Source organism: Cygnus olor, chromosome 14 (genome assembly GCF_009769625.2).
Source record: "Cygnus olor isolate bCygOlo1 chromosome 14, bCygOlo1.pri.v2, whole genome shotgun sequence".
NCBI classification, from domain to species: domain Eukaryota; kingdom Metazoa; phylum Chordata; class Aves; order Anseriformes; family Anatidae; genus Cygnus; species Cygnus olor.
Window position 1 is genome coordinate 19,142,908 of NC_049182.1, and position 17,882 is coordinate 19,160,789.

A 17,882-nucleotide genomic window follows, 5' to 3' on the forward strand; every position below is an offset into this window, starting at 1 on the left:
ACAGAGACCTCATCGCTGCAATGCACAAAGTCAGAAAGGCCAGCAGCTGGAAAGCTGAAAATGACTTGAGCTAGATTCACCAGTTTTAAAGAGAATTAAAATAGTGCAATTGATTTAAATTTTATAATTCAGTATTGTAATTTATAAGGCAAATGTTAGATTCATTGTATAGGAAGCCTCTGACAGCAGTGAAGACCTGCTTGTCTACCAGTTACAATACATATAGCATACTTTATATTTTCTTAAACTTGGGATAGCTGAGTAGTAAAGAGGAAGGCTGCCTTCAACCTCCTTCATATGCTCTGATCAATCAGACCTGAAAGGAGCAGAGATTGCACCTTTCCTGGATGCTACCCATGTCAGGAAAGAAGCTGTGGTTGGCCAGGGAAGCAGCAACACAGAGGTCTGCAAGCTTAAGTACAGTCTGGGAGATAGCGGAGAATAGCAGGGAACGTGCTTGCAAACAGGAATAGGCCTGCTGTCAAATCCCAGAAGTGAAAGAAAAAATGGCAACTTTTCTCTGGACCCAGGAAACATCATATGCAGCTCATTCAACCCAGGGTGAACCCAAAAGTTTTTTGAGAAGAAAGCAGGATGAGAGGAAAACACCATCCTGCCAAGGGCACAGTAAGCAAAAAGAGGTTTGTTGCCAACACTTTCATTTAAAGTCTTGTTCAGCAGCACTGAGTTTTCACTTGTTAAAGAACCTTTTCTTTCTGCTTTATTATTTTTGTTTTCTAACAAAGCATAACTTTAAAGACTAGGAGCCTGCTGGAGGCTTTAGTTGGTTCATTTTATACACCAAAAAAAAGAGAGTCTCAAGCCTCTGCTCTGCTTGAAGTCCTATCACCTTCCCTCAGGCAAAATTTCAATTGATTTTCTTGGGCACAGCAACATCAAGGCTTCTATACCTCAGTGGTTCCTCCTCTGAATGGCGGATGAATATAATCAACTGGAAGCTGAAGATTTGGCTTCATATCCCATCTTCCACATAGCTGAAGATGCATTCCTAAGACAGCAACAGAGCAAGAACTTGATCAATTTAAACTTTTTTTTTTCATATAGAAGTAGAAATATAAATAAGTTACAATAACTGCAGGATGATTATCTGCTATATTACTGCAACTCACTTTCCTTCAGCAAAGATCCAATGCCATTCATTTGCTTGATGCCAAAAATGAGTATATCATTCTGTGGGGGGGGACCATCACTGGCAGCAGGCACTCATTCTGTGCTCTGTCATCCATATAGCTTCTACGTGTACTCCAAGTAGTATGGAATTTTTGTATCTAGTTTAGCAGTGGATACCTGAATTAACAGCGGGTGTTACTGAAGGTAAAAACAGTGCCTTCTGTTTGTGCAGGCTGACGAATTTCTCGGCTTCCAGTGACCTGAGAAATTGGTCTCAACCAAGAGGATGCTCCAGTTTGTTATATGCCACCATGCAACTGCTTGAAAACGGTGGTACCAAAATTGTAAGAAATAGTTAAAACATGAGTTTGTCTTACGGTGAGCATGGTGATTGTGTAGTGAAGAGATGCGTGATGTAATGAGCTGACAAAATGCAAAATAAAAATGTCTAGTTTCCAAGACTAAGATAAAAGTTTCCTCAGAAGCTAATGCTAGTGATTAGCAGTCTTTAAGTAACTGGTCAAAGAGCAGTGAGCTAGTGGTTCTTATCAGTCACTGCATATCGCTACAGTGAGTATCCGTGGGCTCTATGGAAGAAAATCCGTAAATATGTAACTGATGTTACCACAAGTTCATATATTGCTTTATCAGAGCTTTTTTCGAGGTCTATTACCTGCCGAGGCATTTAAAGTTGCTTCACAGAAAAGATGCTCAATGGTTTAACTAAAAGCAGCTGAAGGTAATTACTAAAGACAAAGCAGAAATAAATGAGAATCTGTTGTTTTGGCTCAGATACCTGCAGAATCATGAGATTGTAGCATTAAGTCCTATCTTACCTATCTTAATTTTTAAAACACAATTAAATCCTGGAGAGAAGCTGGCTCCTACCATGTGACTTAAAGATGCTACATGGTTATGTAAGGAGATGTCTATTGGAAAAGCTGATTTAGGCTGTGGCTTCCAAAAACTTGGTAAGATTAAATGAGTCCTCAGAAACCAATGCCAGTGATTACTGGTTTTTAAGTAACAGATCTTGGTTTTACCTATTCACTCCAGCTAGTGCCTGCAGAATTGTAGCAATAGCATTTTGCTCTAGGAAATATTCAAAAAGAAAAAAATAGATTTTCCTAAATACGTTAGTCAATAGCTTACTAAAAGAATGTAGTAAAGTCTATGCAAATGTGTTCTCAAAATACTTTTGACTTCTACTTTATTGTGTTTCTTCATTTGGTGTATGTCATTATAAAATCGAGATAGAGATGGGAAAAAATGTAAGTTAAAAGAAAGGCAGAACATTGTATATGAGCATGTAATACATTTCTAAGTTTCTGGCACTTAGTTCAGTTTGCTTTACTTTAGCATTCCACATGAACTTGGAATGATTACAGAAGTTGAACATTGACTTCTTTTATCATTGAGATAATAACACCCATAGTAGGATGCTATAGATAGTTTTAACACAAAAAGTTAGTATCTGTTGCTAGCATACAGGAATTTGTAACACCAAACTGGTGTAATTAAAAAATGTATTTTAGTAGACTTTAGAAAAATTTAATTCCCATTATCTCTAAAAGATGCTCATTGCTATCTTACTGCATTACTGGAATCCTGAGGGAGTGTTCCACAGCTATGGAGGGGAAAGGTTGTTACAGATTGCTAGGTCTTGTTACAGGACTGACTGCTGCTAAATGATGATTCATTGATGCTGCTGGGCTGATGTCCACGTCACAAAAACAGCCTTTCCATCTACCAGAAATGATAGTAACGTGGCAGAAGACAGTGATGAATCTGCATGGACAAAACAATACTTCTGCTCAGATACAGTATTCCTGAGCTGGAGTTATTAATTCAAGCTGTGCTGTACTCTGGCCTATGGGCAGGTTTCAGAATCAGTTTCCCTCCAGTCTAGTGCCTTCCTCAAGTCCCAGATCTGCTCCTTTGTTGTCCTTTTTTCAAAGTTTTATGGCAGTAGCTCCTAGCCTTGAGATCATGACCATAAAGTGGTGCTAGAAAGCATGTTGTGGGGATTTCCATATAAAAGCTGTTAAAGTCTTTGATAGTGTGTTCAATTTCTATTTGCAAAAATAATCTGTAAAGTATAAATTTCTGTGTAATTCTGTTTACTGTGTAACATTGAGAACATCAGAGCATTAGCATTTTTTGATAAAGTGATACTTGAGAATATAACATTCTAGAGAATTTATATACGATAAATACAATTGTAGAGAATTTACATACAATTGGCTTTGTCTATATGTGACAGTAATTTTTTTTCCAGAGTGGCTGATGTTATAATCTAGTGGCAATTTACTGGGTGAAAGGTAGAGCAAATAATGTCTTTGCTTCAAACTGCAAAAGAAACTCACATGCAACTTTTAGGAATTCAAGGAAATAAAACTTACTGAACTAATTCGATGATATGATAGTTATGCATAATAAAGCTTTCTGAAGATCTTTCTCTCAGACAGTCTAGGACTCATAGACATCCTGTGGGATGCATATGAAAAAATACCTTTATTTAATCTCCTCTGCAGAGCAGAACAATATTTCTTCATTTCCTCCTATTCACCATCCCGCTTGACCCAGTTTTTGTTTGAAGTTCATTTTTATTGAATTCAAGAATGTAAAATGATATTGTTGACACAAAGTCAATAATTTATTCATGTTCCCCCACAGTATCTAACTACAGCAGGCTTTCTTATATGATCCTTTCTTCCCAGAAATGCTTTCATAAAGTCTGCTCAGTTCGGTCCTACTGGTCATATATGATGAGTCCAACACCAAATTCTGGCAGACTGCTGTGACTATTCAAGGCTGTCTCTTTTTGTCTGCATTACCCTGTGAGGGATATTGTCATGCTACCCATTATACCAGGAAGCAAGGGAACCATTTTTAAGTGTGTGGTTGATAAATTGACTGGTAAAGGAAAGAAGGTAATGAGAAACTTTCATCCTAGATCATAAATCTGACGTCCCACAGCCCTGATGCCACGTGCAATAAGATTCAGGCTTTCAGCTCTCCGCCTATAGAAAATCACCACGTTTTGTTTGGTTTATTGCATAAATGTGTTTGTCTTTTATATGTTTCTTGTCAGACCATCTTAGATTTATGAAGCTCTTCTGTTTATTTAGCAACCAAAGCATGTGCTATGAACTTTAATCAAAGAACAGAGAAATGGGCAGTGTTCCCAGTTACAGGAATTGCTGAAAGGAGACTGCTTCATTTGAAAAATCTTTCTAGGCAACTGGGCCAATGTTGCTGTGGGGCGTGAGAGGGTCCTTGTGAAGTATTTTTTGTTCTTTTATTCATTGGTAATTCTTGGCAAAGTTTTAGAATACCTTTATAATGTAGGAAACTTACTCTCACAGCTCCAGCTAAATAGTTCTTTCAGGAAATAGAGCTCTCTACAAAGAAACTGTGCTTCTTTACCGAATTTGATGCTCATTAGGAGAGAGGGACGCTGTTCACCTGAATACAAGAATGGAATACTAGCAATTTATACTAGCTAAACAAGACTTCTTCTCTAATCTGAAAGAAGTCATTTGGCTTTTCTGACTCATTGTCTCTTCTGTAATTAGTGAATGGACAGAACCTGAAGCTGTGTGCATAACATTAGGTTCATAGGGGATTATTGAAAAAATATTACTAATCTATGATTTCTATGGATTATTTTTATTAACCTGTTGTTGTTTTTTTAGGTTGATGTAGAAGATAGTCAGCTAGGCAAGATCTTTCTATAGCAGAATGCAGTGAGCAGAAAAAATCAAAAGCGTGTTCCATAAATATCAGAATTGTGCAAGAATTGACGTAGAGAGAAGTAGGATTGCCCTGCAGAAGTTCTAGCAAACAGTATATCCAAACTATACATGACATCCATATGTCTAGGGCAGCAAGGCAACCCATCTGCTTGTACTAAACTGCTCATGTAATCTCAGAGTGTTTTATGTTTTAAACAAACAAATTAAGTTCTCCTGGAAAAGCATTTGATATGGGAAGGATTCCTAGTTGCTTAGTGGGTTTACTATATTAACATTATTGTCCACTTTGTAGAGCAATAAATATTCAACATGTACCTGCTTAAATATCTTTGAAATAGAAACTGGTCTGGAATTATTTTTTTTATTTTTTTTTGAAAGAGCAGCAACATCAAATCAGCTTACAGCAGACTTCTGTTTCTCCGTGTGATCTTTTTATGTCTGCTGTTGAGGAAAAGAAACAATGAAATGCATATAAATAAAGGCAGAAGAATGAACAATTCACAAATGAAAAATTAATGTAAAAAAGAAAAAGTATTTGCTACAAGATTGCTTAGCAATATTTAAGTGCCTCTCACATCTACCACTAAATCAGTTTATACAGTTAGGTTTGTGGGGTTTTTTTTGTATGTTTGTTTGTTTTTCAGCCACTGGGAAATGCACAGAATTTAACTGTACACATAACCTTTGCAGGAAGTTGTTATTTCATGTTGCTTTACAGATAAGGATGTCAGCCAACTGCAAGGGATTGCCTGACAGCATTAGGGCTGGCTCCCCTTTACAGAAGACCAGGAAAGTAGGTTAGCAGGAAGTATTGGCCTGACTCTGAAGCAGTGCTTGGATGTGTGCCTTTGAATTGGAGCAAAACATTTTATCTTCTGTATCAATGCTCATGAAACAAACACTTAATTGAAAGACAGTATTCTTCAGGCAATAAATGAGGATGATTCAAAACTTATATAAAAATGAGACTGAGTCATTACAAAAAGCCTTTTAGTGTGCATCTTGAGCATTTGTGTTATAAGCATTTTCGGTCTTACAGAGGGAAGACCTAAGATGATTCAATTATTTGTATTAAAAATAATTTACTCTCAAAAGTTTAGAGGAACTGGGCTGTTGTTTCCTGTGCAGTTTTCTCATTAACTAATTCTAAAGCTTATTGTGCAGTTCTCAGTTTGCTTAGTTGATGAAGAGCAGTTGAAAGATTAATTATTGAAAAGGTAATGTCAGAAAATGCTATATCCCAAACCATTGAACACTAGTTTGTTGATGAAATAGTAATTTCCTTTCCTTGAACCCCATGGCTGTTTTTTTTTCATTTTTTTCTTTTTTTTTCTTTTTTTAAATTTAGAAGCTCTTTGTTTCTTGCCCTTACCTTTTCCATTAAACTTGAGTTCTAGTTGTTTTTTGTTTTTTTCCTCTTAATATTAAGGAGCATTTGCATGCTGTTCTACCTTTTGAAGATGATTTTATGTCCTAAGCTCAAGACTCGAAATTAGCTTTTGAGAATTACAAATTGAAGAGACCTGAAGCAAATATGGCTGTGATACTGGTTTATTTCTTTCAGGGTCTATATGTTGATGTCGGAAAATATCCGAGACCTAGTCATAGTCAAAACCAATGAATACTGTTGGAGAAATGTCTGAATTTCTTGCATAAGATACTTTAAAATACCTCTTAGTCTGAGCACCTTTCTAGTTTTACTGTGGAGAATGTAAGCCTAACACTAGAACGAGAAATTTTGTTGTAGGTTTTTTTTATTATTATTATTTCAGGTAGATATTTTATTTTGAATGAGAGATATGGTAAAGTAGTACTATGAAACTGTCTAAAGCAGTAATTTCTAGGTGTTTTGCTGTCTCTTTTAAAAAATTACAACGATGTGCCACCATTGGCCTATTTTCTTTTATTGAAGCCCTGTTAACCAGGGGGCCTGCCTTCCTAATGTCACCATTTACCCATGATGTTTTTTTAATCCAACAGGAAGGACCGTGCCTATGTTGAAAAGTGTTGGAAAGATGTACAAGTGGGGGATTTTGTGCAGCTGCAGTGTAATGAGACCATCCCAGCTGATATCCTCTTGCTGTACTCCTCTGATCAAAATGGGATCTGCCATTTGGAAACAGCAAACCTTGATGGGGAGACAAACCTGAAACAACGACGAGTCGTGATGGGGTTCTCTGGCCAGGTAAGTCTACTGAAAATGCAGCCCATGCAGACAGGGGTTGGTCTGAGCCCATTTGCACCGCAGCTGCAGCCACAAAGTGCAGCAGTTTCGATGGGTTGGTTTCTTCAATACACCTGCAAAAATTTTTTGCTGTTACTGCTGATGCCCTGGGCAGAAGGCAGCACTTTGTCCCAAAAGCTCTCTGTTATTATTGGACAGGGATAGCTGTATAAAAAGGAAGATTACCTCAGACAGTAGTGACCTGCAGGAAACTGCATCAATGGATTCTTAAGAGACAATACACAGAACTCAGGTTTGCTACTGAAGCAAGTCTTTCCTATGCATAAGCCATCCACACCCTGCAAGTGGTCAGAGCACATCCCATAGAAAAGCTGCTACTACTGAGTGAATTATTTCTGCATAGAAATTGGAAGACAGCTCGTGCACCCCTTCCAGAGTGGCTGTATGCTTCTTTATGGATTTTGCTTCTCTGTTGCAGCTGATGTACTATTGCTCTTTCACCAGGCAGGTACACTTACAGGTAGGAATTGTTCTGGCTGTTCAACAGGCTGATTGTTCAGCTGGCTACTGCACCAATCTCATGTGGGCATTCTTTATATATGAGGTTTTCCATTTTTTCTTTTAGAGGCTGTGCTGTTACACAAAATCCAAACTTTTGCCTCAGTCATTTATAATATGAAGAAGTCTTCTTTCAAATCAGAAAACACCCATGTGCTGTATTATGCTTCAGACCAACTGTTCATGTTGTTTTGTTTTGTTTTGTTTTTTTAAGTTTTGGAGTCATTATTTAGATAAACTGTGTGCCCAGAAGTGTTTATACATACGAAGTCTTGTTACATAGGCAAAGTGGAATGCATTTCTGACCATGGTGATACCCAGTGCTCAGGAAGGTCAGAGCTCAAATAATCATTATATTACCCTGTTATTTTAAATTATTAGTGTAAACAGTATGTTGACTAAAAAAAACCAGTGTGCTAAATAGCATACGAGCTGGTTTTAGCGTGCCTGTCTACTACTACTTCCTTGTTCTTTGAGCTTTGTTTAATCTTGTGATTTAAGTGCTCCATAAAACTTTTCAGATTTAATTACATCTATAAAGTGTGACTCTTTAAGGAGGAATGAAATATGTATGAACTGAGGTTAGTTCTTTGGTTTAGGATATGCTTAGGAATATTGAATTCACATACCTTTAAAAGACTGAGATGAAGGAAGCTGTTTTGTTGTTTTTTTTTCTTTTCTTTTAAGCCATTTTCTAACTTGAATTTTCAATAGTAAAATTCTTGTCATCAGAAGAAAATGTGTTGAGAAGAATCATCTTTCTCTACCCCTTTCTAGCTAGAAACCTATTAGGTTGTTCAATGAGTAATGAGTTCTCCATATTCCTCTTGCATCCTGCCATTCTCCTGTTTTACAAATATTTATAGGATAACCAAATAAGTATTGATTTTTCTCTTGAGTTTACTGAGTTGAATAAGATTCAGCAATGATCTTAAAAGAGACTGTAAAAATATTCAACCATGTGGGGCAGAAGGCATACAAAATGCCCTGATATCATCAAGCTTTTATTTTTCCTCCAAAATTTATTTTTTAGATCAGATTCTCTACTTGTTTGTACTTACATTTTATTTTGTATGTATATGTATAAAATCTATGTATTGCTCAGAAAAAGAAGAACAGGAGAGAGAAAATAATTTAAGAATTAGAGCACAGTAAATAAAAAAAAAAAGAGAGAGAGACCTGGGGACTAGCACTGTGAGGAATTGCTCTTGCAGTCTGGCAAAGCTTTTATGAATTTCAATGAAGGATTCTTAAGATTTGAATTTTCTGAAGGAGGAATTCTCTCTTGCTTTAGAAGAAGGTAGGGAAGCCCAGCAGCAGACCTGATTTCCAGTTCTGAATTTCCTAATGGGAGGAGTTTAGATTCAAGTGGTTTTTAATTCTCTTAACGCTTTTATTACACAGCAATAATGATTCTCTTTCATGTTTCTCGCATCCCATTCTTAAATAAAAAAGTTAAAAAAAAGTTATGGCAAGTTATGGTATAAAAAAGTTATGGCAATCGTGTACCTTTCATGTTGTCGGCTTTCTGGACTGTTTCACGCAGCCAAAAAGCAAGCCGGTTTCCTTGAATAAGGGAAATCAAGCAAAAGTGTGTGTCTTGCTTCAGCTCCCAGCTCTTTTTCAGTAAGCACTTAGCCTACGAAGCTCCTTCTTGGTTTGTCTCTCCTGGCACTTAGGACTCTTTCTCCCCCCTTCCTTCTTTTGGGATTTTTGTTTATTTGTTTTGCTGTTAGTCTGTTTTAGTCTTATTTATTTGACTGTACGCAAATTATTCAAGTATGCGAGCTCTTATTTTGTGATCATGTATTCCTTACCAGTAAAGCAACTTTTCTAATATATTTCAAAATCCATATTAACATTGAAATTATTTTCAGCTGATCTTGCTTTTGGCTGAAGGCTGTTTTGTTTCATAAAGAATTTGAACTTTGTTACATTTACCTTAAATGAAGACAGGTGCATTTACTAACCAGCATCTGTATTGTCTTGTCCAATACACAGCATTTTTTTAATTTAATTTAAGGATTTGTTAATCCAGCAAAGGAGATCTGCTATAGTGTGATAATGCCCTTCTGAAAAAAAAAATACATTATTTTTTGCAATTGAGTTTGCTTATGGTGAAATAGATTTTTGTTGACAAAAAAAAAAGAATTTATTTGTGTGCTCTTTGAGAATTTAAAAATTAAAACTATAGGCAGCTTTCGCTCTTGGCTGCACCGTCTGGCTGTGTATGAATCCAAGGGCAGGGTTTTACCTTTTATTTATTTATTTATTTATTTATTTGGTGAAGTGCATTTACCAAGCCCATTTGTGTTAGTGTTTAGCATTTCAAGTACTCTTTGTATTTGATGCTCACTCCCAGTGTGTTTTCTTTTGCAGAATACTTTATTTGAACCAGAATTTTTCCAAAACACCATCATCTGTGAAATGCCTAACAATGATCTCAATAAATTCAAAGGGTACATGTAAGTATCTGTAACCCACAAGTTTATTTTGTGTCTCAGCTTTAATATTTCACTTCGGGGAGATATGGAGGGAAGCAACATATTTTGCAGAAATTAGTTGACATCGCTGTTATCTATTCCTGAACTCAGAAGTCAATATAAAATGTAGACTGGAATCTGGGTTTTAAGGCAAGGCAGGACTGAGGCTTGACATTGAATTTGCAGTTGTTTTATAAAAATTGTTCTCACAAGGCTTCAGCTCTTTTCAGAATTCAGATATATGTGCATTTATGTTTGACCTGAGGGTTAGGCTAAGCCAGATGTTAAATCTAAATCCTTCTTTATGTGTAAAGATATCCGGCTGCATGGGTTCTGATGTCTTCATATTTGTGGCCACAGGGAAAAGGTATCCAGGATCTAACAAACAAACCGGATTTTCTTCTGGATGGAACACAAAAGACATCACCAAAAATCCTAATGAGCCAATGCATTAGTCTTAAAAAAAGTGCTTTTCTTTGAATGTAAACATAATTGTGTGAGGAAAAAGCTGCATCCTCTGTTCCTCATGGTCTTTCTTTCGTTAAATAGTTCTGGGATAGGCATAATGGGGAAATCTATACTAGCAAATTCAGCAGATATTTCCCAGGCTACAAGGTCAATTTGTATGGTACTGCTCATGTCCTAAAGTTCTCTTGCTTTCAAATACAGGGCAGCTGCTTCCGAAGGGCCTTTCCAGAATAATCCTTGATCCATGCTGATTCCCACACCAGGGAATTGTCTGAAATAAGCTGCTGCCCCAGACCAAATGCATGCTCCACATCATGCAACAAATTTAAAGAATTTAACTTGTATGAATATATCAGCATGCCTGTACACGCCCTGACTTTTTTAGGTTTACTAGTAGCTATACTAATAGTTAATGTCTCTGCCAGGGCACTGTAGAGAGTGTTGCATCTGGCATAGCTGCAAATGGCCAGATCCTCTGACATCAGTAAACCAGCAGATCCTCGCCTATCAGCCCTGACTGCTCCTAACCTGGTCTTGAGAATGTATGCTCTGTAAGAATGATGTGTCTAGTAGCAATGTCATTCCCCTCTACTGTGATATCTTAAAACGTAAAAACAGGTCAAGTTTGTATTGATTGCTGGCTGTAGTTGCTGGCTTTGAGGACCGCTGGGTATAATATAAATTGAAGCAATCCTTCCAATTAGCCTGCTGTAATACAGCACAAGAGCACTGAGATTATATAAACGTAGGCAATATGTCACAAGAAAACACAAAAACACACCGTTAGGACCCAGGACTGGCTTCAAAATCTTCAAATCTCTGTTGAAAGCCTATAACAGAAATCTCTTTTGGAAATGTGTATTATCTCACCAGCTTGGTGCAATAGAGGACCTTTCTCTCCCTGATTCAGGGATAGATGAAAGAATTTTTCATGGAAAATGCATTTTTTTTTCTTTGGTCTGTTTTAATAAATTATTGATCATCTACCTCCCTGCTGTAAGACTGTAGCAGTACAGAACTCTCTCTGCTAAAAATGATAAGAACTTGGTGATGTCCATCTGACATGTCCTGGCCACAGCAAATTCTGCTCAAGGGGATATAGGAAGGCTAAATCTAGATTTCCAGAGAAAGATGTTTCTGGCATTATTTCTGAAAATGTGTTAACAAAGACAATTGAATTACAATTTATTAACTAATAGAACTCCACATATAGGGTACTTAAATCTCATTGCACCAAAGCCTGGGTTTCATATACACAAAATACTCTGTAATCACTCCCCTTATGTTCAAATGCCAGTGAAGACAACTGAGCATCTGTAATTTGAAGGTGCTTTGGAAATCATACACCTCCACTCCAACTTACAGCAGTGAGCTTCTCCTGTTTTAACACTGCAAGCCAGAGCTGCCTTACAATCTTCCTCTGCAGACTCTTTAAGCAAACCTATTATTCTACCAGCTTGTAGGTATTTGGCACCTCAACCTTTTTACTCCTCTCATTTTATGTCATGTCACGTGCAGCTGCAAATAGGCATAGGACTGTACATAGCCCTGAGAAAGCACCTAACCTTGCCCCCTATTTAAGTAACGCTGCAGTTTACTGGTAAATGCAATGCTAAATATCCAATAGAAAGTAAGAAAAGATACATATTCTGGAATAAGACTTTTCTTATGCTGGTACTTAAATAACAAAACCAGTTGGAGTGACCAAACTGAAAAATCTCAGTTTTTGTAGAGATCTCAGGAGAAGCCTACCAGAATGCATAACAAAAAACTGTGATGAGAAGTAGCTTTCATTTTCAGAGGGAAGTAACAAGTTGCCTGCCTGATGGGGTGCTGGCCTTACAATTTCCATCAAGTTTTCGTTGCTCACTTCAACTAGCAGAAGGATCTGGTGTGTAATGGGACATCTTCAGCCAGGATGAAAAGTCTTACAAACAGCATGAGAGTGAGGAAGAAAGCCTCAGCCTAGATACTTTTCAAGTGAACTGAGGTTCAAAGATGAGAAGCCCTGCGGTGGTTGATAGAGAGACAGAGGCTCTTGCAGGGTGCTGATACATTCATCTGAACTTCTACCAGCAGGCAAAAACTGCTCCACTTTCTGACAGAATTTAAACTGAATTAGGTTGCACAACGTATCTTGGCTTCATTTATGAGATACTGAATTCATCACATAAGGTACTAGGTCAAAGCCAAATTTCATCCTATTGATATCGTAATGCATACAGAATGTCAATGGGCTTTTAGAGATGCTTAAATTTCTCTAACTTCTTACTGGAGTCTTTATTTAAGCTGAGTGAAATACAAGCAATGTAGGGCCTTCACAGTTCCTTGGTTTCAACTTGAATTGGACATGCATGCAGAAATTTTGTTTAATACTGTTTCAGAACAGAAAAGGACATAGCTTTATTTTACTTTCTTTTTTTTCTAGGGAAAAGCCAAATAACGAACGGATTGGTTTTAACATTGAAAGCCTTTTGCTTCGTGGATGTACAGTCAGAAACACTGAGGTTGCAGTAGGAATTGTTATATATGCAGGTAAAAAGTACTTTCTATAGTATTCATAGAATTTCCTTGTAAATATCCTTAAGTAAATATGCGTAGTCTAGCATCGCACCACAATTTAACATTTTAAGAACTGGTAGCACAGAGGGAAGAATACATAACCTTTTGAAGTAAAGGTGTTACTCATCCGTCTCCAAAGCCAACAAGTCCTGCACTGGGTCTCTGGCAAGTGACAGCATCCTTGCGTATGTCAAGTATCTTGCTCCATTTATGCAAAAATGTCTGGTCAAGTCAAATTTGATAAGGTGAGTTTAACTCTCAGCTCTGCAGCTCTGATTATAATGATAATTTCATTGGTTATAAAATCTATACTGCTGCCCTAAGAGATGTCTCATTGGCTCCTCAGGGCAGAAACTGATGCAGTTAAAGATCCACCCAGCAAAAAAAATAGGTTAGTTTTCATCATAAAGCCAACTGGTGCCAGTACGTGGGACGTAGTAGAAAAGCAGCTGAAGGTTACAGAAGAGGTGGCAGCCCCACAGGTTTGTGCTGACACAGTGTGTCCTTGCAACTGTGCATTTCATAGAGTAATCTACGTGAACCATGCAAGACAGTGTCAGTGCTCAGATCAAGCGCAGCAGTGCCAGGTTCAGCAGTGGGTCAGCTCATTTTTTTCTCAGCTTCTTTTGCCTTTGGAATGTTACCACCACTTCTATTCAGTGAGCACGATTTATCATTGACTTTGATGGCCGTGCCCTCTTCTGCTCCAGAAGCAGCCTATTGACTACCAGTGTATCAACTCTTTATATCCTCTTTATTTGTTGATGAAATAAAAGTCAGGTTAAAAACAATGATTAACATCACTATTGGTTATTTTTACCTTTCTGGAAGTCATGTCACCTGTTGTATGTCTAACCAGCAGCCTGGAAGGCCTCAAGGCTGATCTACCTAAGAGAAAATAAGTCACCATTTTTGCAAGAGTCATTTACCTTACCTTGACCTCCACAATTCATAATATTTTACCTAACAATCAGCCATTTTATTTCATTGCTATAGAAGTGGACTTTAAATGGCTACAGCTCCCAGATGTTTCCAAAATAGCCTTCACCTTGTAGGTCTTTCAACACCTGTCTTTCTGAACATCACAAATGAGGATGGTGCCTACCAGACCAAGGAGGAGTGCCAGACAGAGGAGGATATCACTCTTTTTTTTGGAGCTACTATATAAATTCTCTATAGGAATCATGGGAGTAACTTCACAGATTCATAGAATGGTCTGAGTTAGAAGGGACCTTTAAATATCATCTAGTCCAACCCCCCTGCCGTGGGCAGGGAAATCTTTCACTAGATCAAGATGCTCAAAGTCCTATCCGACCCAATTTTGAACACTTCCGGGGCACAACTTCTCTGTCTCACCACCCTCACCATAAAAAATGTTCTTCCTTGCATCCAATCAAAATCCAACCTCTTTCAGTTTAAAACTATTGTCCCTTGTCCTGTCACTGCAGGCCCAGGTAAAAAGTCTTCCTCTATCTTCTAATAAGCTCCCTTTATATACTGCATGTATAACTATAACTATATATATATATTAATAATATGTATTATATATATAATAATACATATATTGTTTTAATTTTTTACATATATATATTGTTATATACTATAGCATCTCCCTGGAGTCTTCTCTTCTCCAAGCTTAACACCAACTCTCACAACTTTTCTTGATAGGAGAGGTGTTCAAACCCTCTGTTCATTTCTATGGCCATCTTCTTGACCCATTTTAACAGGTCTTATCTTCTTCTGTAAGGATTTCTATTTTTCTTCTCTTTGGTCAAGTCATTTTCCACTATGCTCCTTTCAACATCAGCACAGATTCCAATGTGGGTCTCTGTTAATGTTGCTTAAGCTGCCAGCAGCAAAGGTTGGGAGTTTTAAAGTGATTCTCAAGATGTGATTTCGTTGGTCTGAGTAAGTCTTCAACTCAGTTTCCAGTTGTCATCTTATTGTTAATGTCAGTATAAAAGTTTATTCCTTTTCTTCTAAAATTAGACTCACTTGAGCCAGTACCTGCTTCATTTCCAGGTTTCTTTGACATTGATTATATTCTGGCTTTTAATCATGGTCTCTGACCTTTTCTGAGTATCCAAGATCAGTCACATTACAACATGGCATGTTCTCTATTTTTATAACCCTATTACTCCTCAAACTTACTATCTAATGGAAGCCTTTGTGAAGAGCCAAGCCATCACTTAATGTGATTGTTTAGCCTGTGTAGTTCTCATCTGACCCAAGTATGATTTTGCTTTTCATGGCAACCGAAATGGTTCTACGCAAAGCAATAGCGCTAATGCACCAAAACCTAATTACAGACCAACAGCCAACATAGTTTTCTCATTGCAATAAGGACAGCAGCAAGAATTATATGCTTTTCAAGTACTAAAGTACCAGAATGAAAACAAGTTTTAGATGAGCCCATTAGCATCCAGAAATTGATAGATAATGTACCAGTGGGGTGATAGGTGAGGTGCTGCCTTACACGGCATACAAAACCATGAGGACTCTAGGAGAAAAAAAAACAGTTTCTCTTATTTCTGACATTACATTTCTTGCAAAGTGATATCCTTATTAGAGGTGTGCAGAACACTCCTTTTCCTGTTGGTCAGCTGAAGTGGAAGGGAATAACAGAGGTGAAATTTGGAAATAAAGCTCCTCACTTTTTCTTGCTGAAATAAATCCATCAACATTTGCTTGAGGGTTTCTGCGTGGACTAGCTGGCTTTGTCATGTTTTTTGTTTGTTTTTTTTCAACACAAAAAACTCTATTAAGCCTGACATAAAAGAAAAGTGAGGAGCAAGGTTCGCACAGCTGCTGGAGGAACAGAAGTGCAGGCAGTAGTACTCTCCATTTCTGTGTAACTCAGTGGCTAGAGCATTTGTTCACTGAAGGGAAGACTTGGTTTTCATTCTCAGTTCTGCCTGCATGGGAGTGAACACACACCTCCTGCTTCACAAGTTGTATCCTGAATACCTATGTGGAATAAGCAGGTGTGTACATATACACGAGTTGGAAAGAGAGGAGCACTGGTGGTATAAACTGGTCCCACTGACATAGCTCCAAGTTGTGTAAATAATTGAATGTTCCTTGAAATAGGAAGCCAAGAGTCCCGGCTCTTGGGTGAATGTCCTGAACATAAGGCTGGAGGGTAATTTTCTGTCTTGCGGTCTCCCTCAGTTAATAACTTTTGATGTAAAGCTGGAATGAATCCAATAGGAGTGATTAAATCATACCTTACTTCCAGCTTTCAGTTAAAATTCGCTAGGAAAAGCCAAAAGATAGATGGCAAACAGTAGCTCTCACATGCTAAACACACACACAAAAAACATACACACAAAATAATAGTAAAACACAAGTCTACATGGCCTGTATTTTCTAGGGAAAGGACTATAGGAATAAACATAAAATATACTATTTAATATAGCAACAGATTGTATCCAAATATGCTAATTGTGGAGCCACAGTTTAGATAATATTAATAAAATAGAAAATGCAATTTTTGCTTGTTAGCTTCTTACAGAACTCCTCTTTTTCCATTACAAATGTACCAACTTAATTTTAATTCAGTAAGTTTTATGATTTGGGTATGCTTTTTTTATTATTATTTCTTGTCCTACTGTTTTGTTAGCACTTAACATCCACATAGTGAAAAACTAAGCAACGTTAGTATCTTTCACTGCTGGATCTGACGTCAGATACTGTTTAAGTTAATGTAGGAAATGTGTCTAGTGGCTTCTAAATAGCTGATGGAAAATATTTAAAATATTTTTCAAATGTAGGTTTTGGGAATCAGTATAGCACTTAATCATGTTGATTATAAAATACCAAAATTCAATATTATTGTTGTTTTTCCTTCTATTCTAAGGGAGACTTGACTGTTATGTAGAAGCACATCTGTGCTTTTGAGTATCAGGAGATTTGAATATTGATACAAACCTTTTGTTCCTGTTGAATCTACTGTCTTTGGGGAAGTAGAATGTATATGACAACTGAAAGTTGTAATATAATGGAGGTCTTCTGTAAACCCCTTGATTTAGTCTATCATATATTCTGATGTACAGTCAAATGGGAAGATGGGCAATAAAATTACTGAATGAAACTAGAGTTAAATTAGCATTAGTCATGAGCATCCTGCTCCCACGTTGTGAAATGCTTTAAAATATATATATTACATAAATATGATATCTATTTGTGTTTTGAAGGTCACGAAACCAAGGCCATGCTAAATAACAATGGTCCTCGTTATAAGCGCAGCAAGATAGAGCGACGGATGAATATGGATATTTTCTTGTGTGTGGGACTTCTGTTTGCAATGTGCCTTGTTGGAGCCATAGGTATGAAGCACTGATAAAAATCTTTCTATTTGATTGTTTTTTTCTATATGGTGATTAAAACCGATCTTATAGACATGAGCGAGATCAGATCTAGAGCTGAAGGCCCAATGCTTTTGGAGTCTTTAGGCTCTTTGGTCTTCCAATATACAATTTAAAATGTCAAATCTGAGCAATTCAGATGGAAGGAAACTCAGCCATGGCTATAAATATTTCACATAAGACTCATCTCCACTGTGGTAGAATATGTGTAAAGCAGGCAAGTGAAAGCCGTTGGGTTAATGCATTATAGGAATCGGTGCTAACAAATTGAGATATGCTTCCTGAGTGGATGTTTGTTCTCCGTGTGTAACTACAGAAGTAAAATGATGTAGCTTTACTTTAATTTCAGTAACATTCTCCTCGAATCCAT

At 37.2% G+C, this 17,882-nt stretch overlaps 1 protein-coding gene across 3 annotated transcripts in view; it reads left to right on the top strand.

Annotated features, from left to right (window-relative positions):
• The window catches only part of ATP10B (ATPase phospholipid transporting 10B (putative)), a 58,159-nt gene that overhangs the window by 10,917 nt on the left and 29,360 nt on the right, over positions 1-17,882 (top strand). For 2 of the 3 annotated variants that reach the window (XM_040573651.1, XM_040573650.1), the window contains 4 exons: positions 6,870-7,074; positions 10,012-10,097; positions 13,012-13,118; positions 17,342-17,473. In XM_040573651.1, the coding sequence (XP_040429585.1) occupies positions 6,870-7,074; positions 10,012-10,097; positions 13,012-13,118; positions 17,342-17,473 (530 nt within the window). Of the gene's footprint in view, positions 1-1,989; positions 2,103-6,869; positions 7,075-10,011; positions 10,098-13,011; positions 13,119-17,341; positions 17,474-17,882 lie in introns of those variants that run through there. The other variant, XM_040573652.1, reaches the window with a different exon arrangement.